General features: G+C 39.5%; 1 protein-coding gene across 1 annotated transcript in view; it reads left to right on the top strand.

Annotated features, from left to right (window-relative positions):
- Window positions 1-14,691, top strand: part of LOC103663840 (40S ribosomal protein S19-like) — a 49,046-nt gene extending 34,355 nt beyond the window's left edge. The window contains exon 2 of the mRNA XM_040622705.1: window positions 14,224-14,691. Coding sequence (XP_040478639.1) covers window positions 14,224-14,676 — 453 coding nt within the window. The 3' untranslated portion in view covers window positions 14,677-14,691. The remainder of the gene's footprint in view (window positions 1-14,223) is intronic.
- The last annotated feature ends 202 nt before the right edge of the window (window positions 14,692-14,893 follow it).

Raw genomic sequence — 14,893 nt, 5'->3', positions numbered from 1 at the left:
AAGAAAGAAAGAAAGAAAGAAAGAAAGAAAGAAAGAAAGAAAGAAAGAACACCTTTAAATTGTTGAGAGAAAAAAGGCCCACCCTGAATTTTTCTACTTCATGAAAAGATCTTTGAAAATAAAGGTGAAACAAAGACTTTTAAGATAAGGAGAAGTTAAAAGTGTTCATCACAAGACCTCCACTACAAGAAAAGTTGAAGTTCTTTAGGCAGAAAATTATACCAAATGGAAAATTGTATATACACACAAAAAAACCCAGAGTGCTATCAATGGTAATTATGTGGTTAAATATAAGAAAGATTTTTCCTCATTATTTAATTTCTTTTAAAAATGACTATTTAAAGCACAAATAATAGCAAGAGCCTGTGGTTCATAATATATGCCCAAGAAAGATGTTTTATTATAACAGGAAAAAGGAAGAGAACGAGAAAATGGAGGCATAGTGTTAAAAGGTTTTTATATTTATGTAAAGAGGTATAATACTATGTAAAGGCAGACCGTGATAAGATACAGATGCATGCTATAAACCTCAAAGCAACTATTATAAAAATAAGACAAAAAATTAGAGCTAATAAACGAACAGTGGGGATAAAATAAATTAACAGAAATATTCTGCTAATTCAAAATGAGACAGAAAAAAGGAGAAAGGGAAAAAAGAAGATACTAAGAAAAAAGAATAGCAAGATGGTAGATTTAAACCAAAATATTTAGATACTTAATGTAAATGGTCTAACCCCAATTAAAAGGCAGAGATAAGAGAACTAGATAAGAGAGCCCAACCCAACTCACCACTGTTGTATTATGGATATCAAGACCACCTACAGGTACAAGTTCAATGATTCACCAAGATCTACATGTCTTGACATACGGTTGTACTCACAGATATCATTTATTACAGTAAAAGAATACAAAGCAGAATCAATAAAGAAAAAAGGAGCATGGAAAAACGTCTGGAGGAAATCAGGTGCAAACTTCCAAGAGTTCTCTCTCAGTAGAGTCACACAAGCAGCACTTAATTCTTCACAATTATGACAAAGCATATGAAATATTGTCTACCAAGGAAGCTCATCAGAGATCAGTGCCATAGGTTTTCACTAGATACTGGTTGCTTACAGGCTCTGCCTAGCCCATACCAGAAGAGACTCTCAGATGATGGCAGGCATTCAGTAACAATCCACTGTTTGCACAGTTTAGGCACAGTGAGTCACAACTATCAGAGAGTGGTGGGAGATGCCACTCAAAGGTCAACTTCACAAGCAGACCTCACTAAGAAAAGTGGTCTCAGATCTGCCATGTTAACTCTTCTCTATCCTTCTGTCTGTAAGAAAAGCACTTTAAACGTAATGGCACAGATAGGTTAAAAGTAGAAGGATGAAAAAAGATAATGTAATGCAAAAACCTAATTGTAGGAAAGCTGACTATACTGACATCAAACAAAGTAGAGTTCAAACAAAGTAATATCACCATGGATAAAGAAGGATATTTCATAAATAAAAAGGGAGAAATTGATCAAAGAGTTTTTTTTTTTAAAGATTTTATTTATTTATGTGATAGAGAGACAGCCAGCGAGAGAGGGAACACAGCAGGGGAGAGGGAGAGGAAGAAGCAGGCTCATAGCAGAGGAGCCTGATGTGGGGCTCGATCCCATAACGCTGGTATCACGCCCTGAGCCGAAGGCAGACGCTCAACTGCTGTGCCACCCAGGCGCCCCATATTTTTTTACATTGTTGAATTCAATTTGCTAATATTTATGTGCTGAACATTTTTGTATCCATGTTCATGAGAAATATTGGTTTACAGTTTTCCTTTCTTGTAATGCCTTTTTCTGGTTTTGGTATTATAGTAATGCTGGCCTCACAAAATAAGTTAGGAAGTGTTTCCTCTGACTATATTCTGGAAAATATTGTAGAGAATTGGTATTTCTTTTTCAAAAGTTTGGTAGAATTCACAGTAAACCCATCTGGGCCTGGTGCTTTCTGTTTTAGAAGGTTAATTGCTAATTCAATTTTCTTAATATATATAAGGCCTATTAAAATGATCTATTTCTCCTTGTATGGTTTTTGGTAGATTGAGTCAAAGAATTGATGCATTTCATCTATGTTATCAAATTTGTGTTTTCATAACATCCCTTCATTATCCTTTTAATGCTCAGGGGATCGCCAGTGATGGCCCTTCTTTCATTTCTGATATTAGTAATTTGTATCTTCTTTTTTATTGATTGACTGGCTAGAGGTTTATCAATTTAATTCACCTTTCCAAATAACCAGCTTTTGGCCTTGTTGATTTTCTCTAATGTTTTCTTCAATTTCACTGATGTCTGCTCTAATTTTTATTATTTTTTTTCTCCTATCTTTTGACTTAATTTGCTCTTCTTTCTTTCTAGTTTCCTAGGGTAGAAGCTTGGATTAATTTTAGATCTTTCTTCTCCTTTTTTTTTATAATAATTTTTATTGTTATGTTAGTCACCATACAGTATATCCTTAGTTTCTGATGTAGTGTTCCATGATTCATTATTTGCGTATAACACCCAGTGCACCATGCAATATGGAAGTCATAGTACTTTAAGACTATAAATTTCTCAAAGACTCTTCCTTTCTTTATACAGATCCAAATTTCTGACCTGTATCATTTTCCTTCTCCATAAAGAACTTCTTTTAACATTCTTGCAAAGTAGGTCTGCCAGCAACAATTCCCTTAGGGAATTGTCTGAGGGAAGTCTTTACCTTGTCTTACTTCTGAAGGGTAATTTCACTGGATACAGAATTCTAGATTGGTAGGTTTTTTTCTTTCAACACTTTAAATATGTCACTCTCTTCTTGACTTCATAATAAACTGAGGAAACAGAGATCAGGGTTTGGAGATGATAAGGAGCTTTACACACACAAAAGATCCAGAAATCTGCAAATGGACCTCTAGTCTTTGGCTGAATACATTTCTGCACATGCATAAGATGAAAATCTCAAAGCTAGACAAAGAAATAATGTGGAGGCAAAGAATAATTACCAAGAAACTTTGAGTTAAACAATTCTCTGACATTAATTTTGGAAAATTCTAAACCATTATTACCTCAAATATTTCTTCTACTCGTTTTTCTCTCTCTGCTATTCTCATTATGCATATGTTATACCTTTTGTAATTTCCCCACAATTCTTGGATATTCTGTTCTGTTTTTTACATTAATTTTCTCTTCAGTTTGGGAAGTTTCTGTTAACACAACTTTGAAACTCACTGCTTCTTTCCTCATCCCTTCCCAGTATACTGATGAGCCCTTCAAAGCTATTCTTCGTTTCTGTTACAGTATTTTTATTTCTAGCATTTGTTTGAAACTTTCTTAGAGTTTCCAACTCTCTCCTTACATTATCCATCCAGCATATTTTTCTCTTTTTTCATCAGAACCCTTATCATAAAGGAAAAACTGGGGAATGCAAGATGTTCACAGGGAGCTTTGAAGAACTCAAACGTAGACTAGGACTTAAAAATGCCATACACATGTACAGTGCTGTGCACATTACCAAGAAAGACCTAAGAAGGCCCTAATCTCTCAAGTCCCACTGTCCTTGACTCTGTGCAGGCTAGACGTGAAAGTTAAGGCAGAATTGTAGACTGTCTGCCAGAGTATTGAAGGTGTGCCCGGACACCCACACAGGGTCCCTCAGCAAAGGCTGAGGGACGTTTGGTTCCAGATATTTTTGGAAATCTCGGTCCAATAATTAACTGACCATCAGGTTAGCCAAGCAGAGACCATCAAGTGGCCACATGAGAAAAAGAATACATACATTGAAGGTTTACAGCGTGAAAGTCACTAAACAAACAGTACAAACAACAACAATCCCTGGGAGGGGGCAAAGGGGAATCTGATTTCCAGAGTTCTCATACTATATTATTTAAAATGTGCAATTTTCACACCCTAACAATAAAAAAATGCAAAGAAACAGGAAAGTATGACTCTTGGAAGCCTACACACTGGACTTAGTTAATAAGACTTTAAACCAGCTATTATAATAAGTATTTTCAAAGAATTAAAGGCAACCATGTCTAAAATGTTAAAGAAATAAACAAGAATAATACTTCACCAAGGAGAGAATATCAATAAAGAAAGTGAAAGTATAAAAAAGAACCAAATAGAAACTATGGAATTGAAAAAAAAAAAAAAGAACTGGAATATAAAATTCACTAGAAGGGCCCACCAGCAGATTTGAACTGGCATAAAAAAGAATCAATGAACTTGAAGGCAGCTCAAATGAGATTACCTGGCATAAGGAAGAGAGAGGGGGAAAAAAAGGAATAAAAATAACAGAGCCTGGAGTAAAAGGTAAGATACTGAAGTAGGAAAAGCCAGGAATCTATCTTTCTAGACAATAACTGCACTGCCACAAGTTGTCTGAAGTGACTATTGAAAGTTTGCAACTTCCAGGGGAAAGCTTGGCTGGTAAACTGCAATTAATATCATTTGATTATAGACCTCTGTAGAGTTGCAGATCCCATCCCTAAGGCAACCCACATTTCTGGCATGGCTGAAGCCAGAGTGGGTAATAAAGACCTTATCCTCCAAATATCAAGACTCTCAGTTCTGAATGAAGATTCCTGTTTCTGATCATGGAGATACAGGGGCTGGCTAGCATTGTTCTAATCCCCGCAAGCTAAAGCAATGCCCAGGAGATTTAAAGAAGCAGCACATCTATTTTTATAGACATTCAAAAACAACCGCATATTTGATGGAATTTAGAAAGTCAATGTGCATGTCCAGGGACAGACACAGACTCAGAAAAGACTATAAGAAAACCTTAAACTTTCATCTCCAGCTGCTCCTGAGCACAGGACACCCTATAATAACAACAACAAGATATTCAAACCCTGGGGAAGAGAGAGAATCTTATCTCCAGAACTACCACATTATAAAATTCATATATTCAGTTTTCAAAAAGGAAAACAAAGGCATACAAAGAAATATGAAAGTATGGCCCATTCCAAAGAACAAAATCAACACATACTGTATCCAAGGAAACCCAGATGTCAGGCCCACAAGAAAAAGACTTAAAATTCTCTTTAAGATGTTCAAAGTGCCAAATGAAGACATAAACAAAGACAGGAAATGATGTATGAACAAAATGAGAATGGCAATAAATAGCAAAATGTTACAAAAATGAGCTCAAAAGAAATTATGAAGTTGAAAAGTACAATAACTGAAATTTTTAAAAATTAACTGGGGGGGGGGGGCCTGGGTGGCTCAGTCGTTAAGCGTCTGCCTTCGGCTCAGGGCATGATCCCGGCATTATGGGATCAAGCCCCGCATCAGGCTCCTCCGCTGGGAGCCTGCTTCTTCCTCTCCTACTCCCCCTGCTTGTTTTCCCTCTCTCTCTGGCTGTCTCTCTCTGTCAAATAAATAAATAAAAAATAAAAATAAAAAAAAATTTTTTTTTTAATTTACTAGAGGGGTTTAAAAGCAGATTTGAACAAACAGAAAAAAACAGACTTTAAATCCATAAAAGTTAGAGCAGACTAAGAAGGACATTATGTATCTATTAAAGGTTTAATACATCAAGAAGATAACACAATTATAAACATTTACACAACTAATAACAGATCCTCAAAATATATGAAGTAACAATTGACAAAAAAAGAAGGGAAAAACAGAAGTTCTACAAAAATAGCTGGAGACTCCAATATCCTATTTTCAATAATGGATAAATCAACCAAAGAAGATGAATAGGGAAATAGAGAACTTGAATAACAAAATTAGCCAACTAGACCTAAGAGACATGTACAGAACAATCCTTCCAACAATAGCAGAATACTCTTCTCAAGCCAACATTCTTCTCAAGTTTACATGAGACATTCTCCAGGACAGATCATATGTCAGGGCACAAAATAAGTCACAACAGATTTTATAAGACAGTTATCATAACAAAATATCTGCTGTGACTAGAAAAAGATAAAGTTAGAAATCAGTAACAGAAGGCAAACTGGATAATTCATAAATATGGAGAAATTAACAACACACTCTTTAAACAACCAATTGGTGAAAGAAGAAATCAGAAGTTAAAGTAGAAAACAGAGATGAATGAAAATGAAAACACAATATAACAAAACTTCTAAGATGCAATGAAAGCCTTGGCAAGAGGGAAACTTGCAGCTATAAATGCTTACATGAGAAAAGAAAGATCTCAAATCGACAACCTTATTTACAACTTTAAGGAACGAGAAAAAGAAGAACAAACTAAACCAAATGACAGCAGCAGCAGAAGGGAAATAAAGGTTAGACTAGAAATAAGCAAAAGAGGGAACAGAAAATCAATAAAAACAAAAGTTGGTTCCTTGAAAAGATTAACAAAACTGACAAATCTGCAGCTAGGCTAACAAAGAAAATAAAAGACTAAGAGACGGGATGCAAATAACCAAAATCAGAAAATAATGTGGGAACATTAGTACCAACCTTCAGAGATAAAAAGGAGCATAAGGGAATTCTATGAACAACTGTACACCAACAAGTTAGATAACTTACAATAAAGGGTCAAATTCCTTGGAACACACAAGTTACCTAAACTGATGCAAGAAGAAATAGAAAATTTCAACAGACATAACAAATACAAAGATTGAAGCAGTAATCAAGAAGCAGTAATCAAAAACCTCTAAACGGGAGGAAGTTAAGATGGCGGAGGAGTAGGGGACCCCTTTTTCAGCCGGTCCCCTGAGTCGAGCTGGATAGGTACCAGACCAGCCTAAATAACCACGGAATCAGCCTGAGACGCAGGATGATGCATCTGGATCTCTACAAATGAACATCTCCAGCGCTGAGTATTGAGGTAACGAAGGGGAGCTGTAAACCGTGCACAGATATCGGAAGATAAACGGAAGGGGGAGGGAGCCGCCGCTTGAGGCGCGGAAGCGGCAGCCACCTGCACGGGGGGAGCGGGCGGACTCACAGAGGCACCGCGAGAGGCGGACTGAGACCGGTGAGCCGTGAGCAGCGCCACCAGGCATCTCCCGGAACACCGAGAATTATCCAGACTGGAGGCGGAGCTCCGGAGCGCAGGTTGGGCGAGCGTGCGGGCCACCTGCACGGGGAGCGGCGGACTCAGTCGGCACCGCGAAACAGCAGACTGAGACCCTGAACCGGGTGCGCGCCACTAGGCTTCTCACTCGAAACTCGGAATCGAGGTGTGCTCACCGGGCATAGACTGAGACCGGGAGACCTGGGAGCGTGCGGGCGGCCGGTGGCCGGCGGCATTAGAACACAAAGGACAGAGACGCACCGGCCCTGGAAGTGAGGGCAGGGACGCCGGGTGTGGGGCGCACATCCCGGGACGCTGCAGGGTTGAGCAGCACCAACAGAAACAGAGTTAAAGTGGCCAGAACATTAGTAGAGAACGGGCCGCAATCCTTCTGTTCCGTGACAGAGGCTGAAATTTGGCCGCTGCTGCTCTGACTCTCAGAAGAGGCACAGCAAACCGCCAGGGAAAGCCGCCAGAGAACAAAAGCCTGGAAATACCGGCTCAGAGAGTGCCCATCCCCATCCTCCCTCGCAGGGGACACGGAGACTCTACCCAAACAGGGTTGCCTGAGTATTGGCGCGGCAGGCCCCTCCCCCAGAACACAGAAGGCAGGCTGAAAAATCAAGAAGCCCACAACCCGGGCGCCTGGGTGGCGCAGTCATTGAGCGCCTGCCTTCGGCTTAGGGCGTGATCCCGGCGTTCCGGAAAGGAGTCCCTCATCGGGCTCCTCCGCTGGGAGCCTGCTTCTTCCTCTCCCACTCCCCTGCTTCTGTTCCCTCTCTCGCTGGTTGGCTGCCACATAAATAAATAAATAAAATCTTTAAAGAAGAAGCCCACATCCCTAAGATCCCTATAAAACAAGGGGCACGGCCTGGGACCCAGTCAATAATTTGGGCTCTGGAAACCCCGCAACCTCTCTTCATCAGAATGACAAGAAGGAGAAGCCCCCCCCAGCAAAGAAAAGACAGTGATTCTGTGGCCTCTGCCACAGAAATAATGGATATGGATGTAACCAAATTATCAGAAATGGAATTCAGAGTAACGATGGTCAAAATGATGAGTAGAATTGAAAAAACTATTAACGAAAAGGTTACTGAGAATATAGAATCCCTAAGGACAGAAATGAGAGCGAATCTGACAGAAATTAAAAATTCTATGAGCCAAATGCAGGCAAAACTAGAGGCTCTGACGGCCAGGGTCGCAGAAGCAGAGGAACGGGTTAGTGAATTGGAGGATGGGTTAATAGAGGAAAAAATGAAAATAGAAGATGGTCTTAAAAAAATCCACGCCCACGAATGTAGGTTACGGGAGATTACTGACTCAATGAAACGATCCAATGTTAGAATCATCGGCATCCCCGAGGGGGTGGAGAAAAACAGAGGTCTAGAAGAGATATTTGAACAAATTGTAGCTGAAAACTTCCCTAATCTAGCAAGGGAAACAAACATTCGTGTCCAAGAGGCAGAGAGGACCCCTCCCAAGCTCAACCACGACAAACCTACGCCACGTCACGTCATAGTGCAATTCGCAAATATTAGATGCAAGGATACAGTATTGAAAGCGGCCAGGGCAAAGAAATTTCTCACGTACCAAGGCAAAAGCATCAGAATTACGTCAGACCTGTCTACACAGACCTGGAATGAGAGAAAGGGTTGGGGGAGCATATTTAAAGCTCTTTCAGAGAAAAACATGCAGCCAAGGATCCTTTATCCAGCAAGGCTGTCATTCAGAATTGATGGAGAAATAAAGACATTTCAGAATCGCCAGTCACTAACCAATTTTGTAACCACGAAACCAGCCCTACAGGAGATATTACGGGGGGTTCTATAAAAGTAAAAAGGCCCCAAGAGTGATACAGAACAGAAAGTCACAGCCAATACAAACAAAGACTTTACTGGCAACATGGCAACATTAAAATCATATCTCTCAGTAATCAGTCTTAATGTAAATGGTTTGAACCATCCCATAAAACGCCACAGGGTTGCAGATTGGATAAAAAGAAATGACCCATCCATTTGCTGTCTACAAGAGACTCATTTCGAACCCAAAGATGCATTCAGACTGAGAGTAAGGGGATGGAGTACCATCTTTCACGCAAATGGACCTCAAAAGAAAGCTGGGGTAGCAATTCTCATATCAGATAAATTGGATTTTAAACTACAGACTATAGTTAGAGATGCAGAAGGGCACTATATTATTCTTAAGGGAAGTATTCAACAAGTGGATATGACAATTATAAATATATATGCCCCCAACAGGGGAGCAGCAAGATACACAAGCCAACTCTTAACCAGAATAAAGAGACATATAAATAAAAATACATTAATAGTAGGGGACCTCAACACTCCACTCTCAGAAATAGACAGAACACCCTGGCAAAAACTAAGCAAAGAATCAAAGGCTTTGAATGCCATACTCGACGAGTTGGACCTCATAGATATATATAGAACACTACACCCCAGAACCAAAGAATACTCATTCTATTCTAATGCCCATGGAACATTCTCAAGAATAGACCATGTTCTGGGACACAAAACAGGTCTCAACCGATACCAAAAGATTGAAATTATCCCCTGCATATTCTCAGACCACAACGCTCTGAAATTGGAACTCAACCACAAGGAAAAATTTGGAAGAAACTCAAACACTTGGAGACTAAGAACCATCCTGCTCAGGAATGACTCGATAAACCAGGAAATCAAAAATCAAATTAAACAATTTATGGAGACCAATGAGAATGAAAATACAACAGTCCAAAACCTATGGGATACTGCAAAGGCAGTCCTAAGGGGGAAATACATAGCCATCCAAGCCTCACTCAAAAGAATAGAAAAATCTAAAATGCAGTTTTTATATTCTCACCTCAAGAAGCTGGAACAGCAACAGAGGGACAGGCCTAATCCACGCACGAGGAAGCAGTTGACCAAAATTAGAGCTGAAATCAATCAAGCAGAAACCAGAAGTACAGTAGAGCAGATCAACAGGACTAGAAGCTGGTTCTTTGAGAGAATCAATAAAATTGACAGACCACTGGCAAGACTTATCCAAAAGAAAAGAGAAAGGACCCAGATTATTAAAATTATGAATGAAAAAGGAGAGGTCACGACGAACACCATTGAAATTGGAAGGATTATTAGAAATTTTTATCAACAGCTATATGCCAATAAACTAAGCAATCTGGAAGAGATGGAATCCTTCCTGGAAACCTATAAACTACCAAGATTGAAACCGGAAGAAATTGATTCCTTAAACAGGCCAATTAATTATGAAGAAATTGAGTCAGTGATAAACAACCTTCCAAATAACAAAACTCCAGGCCCGGACGGTTTTCCTGGGGAATTCTACCAAACATTCAAAGAAGAAATAATACCTATTCTCCTAAAGCTATTTCAAAAAATAGAAACAGAAGGAAAGCTACCAAACTCATTCTATGAGGCCAATATTACCTTGATCCCCAAACCAGGCAAAGACCCCCTCAAAAAGGAGAATTACAGACCGATTTCCCTAATGAATATGGACGCCAAAATCCTCAACAAGATACTTGCTAATAGAATCCAACAGTACATTAAAAGGATTATCCATCACGATCAAGTGGGATTCATACCTGGGATGCAAGCGTGGTTCAATATTCGCAAATCAATCAGCGTGATACATCATATCAACAAGAAAAGACTCAGGAACCATATGATCCTCTCAATCGATGCCGAAAAAGCATTTGACAAAATACAGCATCCTTTCCTGATTAAAACCCTTCAGAGTGTAGGAATAGAAGGTACATTTCTCAATCTCATAAAAGCCATCTATGAAAAGCCTACTGCAAATATTATTCTCAATGGGGAAAAGCTGGAAGCCTTTCCCTTAAGATCAGGAACTCGACAAGGATGCCCACTCTCGCCACTATTATTCAACATAGTACTAGAAGTCCTTGCAACAGCAATCAGACGACAAAAAGGGATCAAAGGTATTCAAATTGGCAAAGAAGAAGTCAAAATGTCTCTCTTTGCAGATGACATGATACTCTATATGGAAAACCCAAAAGAAGCCACTCCCAAACTATTAGAAGTTATAGAGCAATTCAGTAACGTGGCGGGATACAAAATCAATGCTCAGAAATCAGTTGCATTTCTATACACGAATAACGAGACCGAAGAAAGAGAAATTAGGGAATCCATCCCATTTACAATAGCACCAAAAACCATACGTTACCTTGGAATTAACTTAACCAGAGACGTAAAGGACCTATATTCTAGAAACTATAAATCACTCTTGAAAGACATTGAGGAAGACATAAAAAGATGGAAAGATATTCCATGCTCATGGATTGGAAGAATTAACATAGTTAAAATGTCCATGCTACCCAGAGCAATCTACACTTTCAATGCTATCCCGATCAAAATACCGAGGACATTTTTCAAAGAACTGGAACAAATAGTCCTTAAATTTGTATGGAAACAGAAAAGGCCCCGAATCTCCAAGGAACTGTTGAAAAGGAAAAACAAAGCTGGGGGCATCACAATGCCGGATTTCGAGCTGTACTACAAAGCTGTGATCACAAAGACAGCATGGTACTGGCACAAAAACAGACACATAGACCAATGGAACAGAATAGAGAGCCCAGAAATGGACCCTCGGCTCTTTGGGCAACTAATATTTGATAAAGCAGGAAAAAACATCCGGTGGGAAAAAGACAGTCTCTTCAATAAATGGTGCTGGGAAAATTGGACAGCTACATGCAAAAGAATGAAACTTGACCACTCTCTCACACCATACACAAAAATAAACTCCAAATGGATGAAAGACCTCGATGTGAGACAGGAATCCATCAAAATTCTAGAGGAGAACATAGGCAGCAACCTCTACGACATCGGCCAAAGCAACCTTTTTCATGACACATCCCCAAAGGCAAGAGAAACAAAAGATAAAATGAATTTATGGGACTTCATCAAGATTAAAAGTTTCTGCACAGCCAAGGAAACAGTCAGAAAAACTAAGAGGCAGCCCACGGAATGGGAGAATATATTTGCAAATGACACTACAGATAAAGGACTGGTATCCAAGATCTACAAAGAACTTCTCAAACTCAATACACGAGAAACAAATAAACAAATCAAAAAATGGGCAGAAGATATGAACAGACACTTTTCCAATGAAGACATACAAATGGCTAACAGACACATGAAAAAATGTTCAAAATCATTAGCCATCAAGGAAATTCAAATCAAAACCACACTGAGATACCACCTTACGCCAGTTAGAATGGCAAAAATAGACAAGGCAAGAGACAACAATTGTTGGAGAGGATGTGGAGAAAGGGGATCCCTCCTACATTGTTGGTGGGAATGCAAGTTGGTACAGCCACTCTGAAAAACAGTGTGGAGGTCCCTTAAAAAGTTAAAAATTGAGCTACCCTATGATCCAGCCATTGCACTACTGGGTGTTTACCCCAAAGATATAAACGTAGTGAAGAGAAGGGCCATATGCACCCCAATGTTCATAGCAGCAATGTCCACAATAGCTAAATCGTGGAAGGAGCCAAGATGCCCTTCAACAGATGACTGGATTAAGAAGTTGTGGTCCATATATACAATGGAATATTACTCAGCAATCAGAAAGAACGAGTTCTCAACATTTGCTGCAACATGGACGGCACTGGAGGAGATAATGCTAAGTGAAATAAGTCAAGCAGAGAAAGACAACTATCATATGATTTCTCTCATCTATGGAACATAAGAACTAGAATGATCAGTAGGGGAAGAAAGGGATAAAGAAAGGGGGGGTAATCAGAAGGGGGAATGAAACATGAGAGACTATGGACTATGAGAAACAAACTGAGGGCTACAGAGGGGAGGGGGGTGGGGGAATGGGATAGGCCGGTAATGGGTAGTAAGGAGGGCACATATTGCATGGTGCACTGGGTGTTATACACAACTAATGAATCATCGAGCCTTACATCGAAAACCGGGGATGTACTGTATGGTGACTAACATAATATAATAAAAAATCATTATAAAAATAAATAAATAAAAAATAAAAAATAAAAATCCAAAATTTTGAAAAAAACAAACAAACAAAACAAAACAAAAAAAAAAACCTCTAAACGTAGTAAAGTCCTAGACCAAAAACTTCACTAGTGAATCTCACCAAATATTTAAGAATGAATACCGATCCTTCTTTTTTTTTTTTTTTTAAAGATTTTATTTATTTATTTCACAGAGAGAGACAGTTAGCGAGAGAGGGAACACGAGCAGGGGGAGTGGGAGAGGAAGAAGCAACACGAGCAGGGGGAGGGGGAGAGGAAGAAGGAGGCTCCCAGCGGAGGAGCCTGATGCGGGCCTCGATCCCAGAACGCTGGGATCACGCCCTGAGCCAAAGGCAGATGCTTAGCGACTGAGCCACCCAGGCGCCTCAATACCAATCCTTCTTAAACTCTTCTGAAAAATTGAAGCGAAGGGAACACTTCCTAAGTCATTTTATGAAGCAAGCTTTACCCTGATACCAAAGCTAGATAAAGACCTTACAAGAAGAAAATTAAAGACCAATATCCCTTGTGAATATTGATACAAAAATCTTCAACAAGATATTAGAAAACCAAATCCAACAGCATATCAAAAAGATCATTCACATTAAAGTGTTATTTATTCCATAAATGCAATGGTGGCTTACCACAAGAAAGCTGATCTTTATAATATATCACATTAATACAACAAAGGGGAAAAAAAACACACAATCATCTCAAATGATGCAGAAAAATCATTAGACATAATCCAGCACCCTTTATTAAAAAAAAAAAAAACCCTCTCATAAAACTAAGAATACAGACAAAACTCCTTAATATCATAAAGGGTATTTAGGGAAAACCCACAACTAACATCATATTTATTGGTGAAAGACTGAAAGCTTTCCCCTTAAGATCCAAAACAGGAGAAGTACACCCATTTTCACCACTACTATTCAACACTGTACTGCAAGTTCTAGCCACAGCCATTAGACAACTAAAAGAAGTAAAATGCATCTAAATTGGAAAGGAGGAAGTAAAACAATCAACCGATGACATGATCCTATACAGACCCTAAAAAAATCTAGGAGAGAACTAATCATGCTAATAAACTATCAGCAAAGTTGTTTGGTACAAGATAAACATATAAAAAGCTATTGTGTTTCCAAATACCACTAAGGAACAATCTGAAAAGTATATTAAGAAGCAGTTCCCCCCCTTTCCCTTGGCTGGCAGCGCAGAGGCCACACGAAGTCTGGGGTTCCTATAAAAGACGTGAACCAACAGGTGTTTCTCAGAGCTCTGTCAGCCTTCCTCAAGAAGTCTGGGAAGCTGAAAGTCCCTGAATGGGTGGACACTGTCAGGCTGGCCAAGCATAAAGAGCTTGCTCCCTACGATGAGAACTGGTTCTACATGCAAGCTGCTTCCACAGCACGGCATCTGTACCTCCCGGGTGGCGCTGGGGTCGGCTCCATGACCAAGATCTATGCGGGACATCAGAGAAATGGGGTCATGCCCAGCCACTTCAGTAGAGAGTCCAAGAGCGTGGCCTGCAGGGTCCTCCACGCCCTAGAGGGGCTGAAAATGGTGGAAAAGGACCAAGATGGGGGCCGAAAACTCACACTTCAGGGACAGAGAGATCTGGACAGAATCACTAGAAAGGTGGCAGCTGCCAACAAGAAGCATTAGAACAAATGCTGGGTTAATAAATTGCCTCATTTGTAAACCTGAAGAAAGAAAGAAATGAAAGAGAGAAAGAAAGCAAGGAATTCCCTTTATAATAGCATCTAAAAGAATTAAAAGCTTAAGAATAAATATAACCAAGGAGGTGAAAGACTTGTACACTAAAACCTACAAAGCACTGTGTAAAGAAATATAAAAGGCGCCCAAATAAATGGAAAGACAT

The sequence above is a fragment of the Ursus maritimus genome, unplaced genomic scaffold, assembly GCF_017311325.1.
Source record: "Ursus maritimus isolate PB19 unplaced genomic scaffold, ASM1731132v1 scaffold_5, whole genome shotgun sequence".
NCBI classification, from domain to species: domain Eukaryota; kingdom Metazoa; phylum Chordata; class Mammalia; order Carnivora; family Ursidae; genus Ursus; species Ursus maritimus.
Note: the sequence above shows the minus strand (reverse complement) of the source record. Positions and strands in the feature narration are given on the sequence as shown.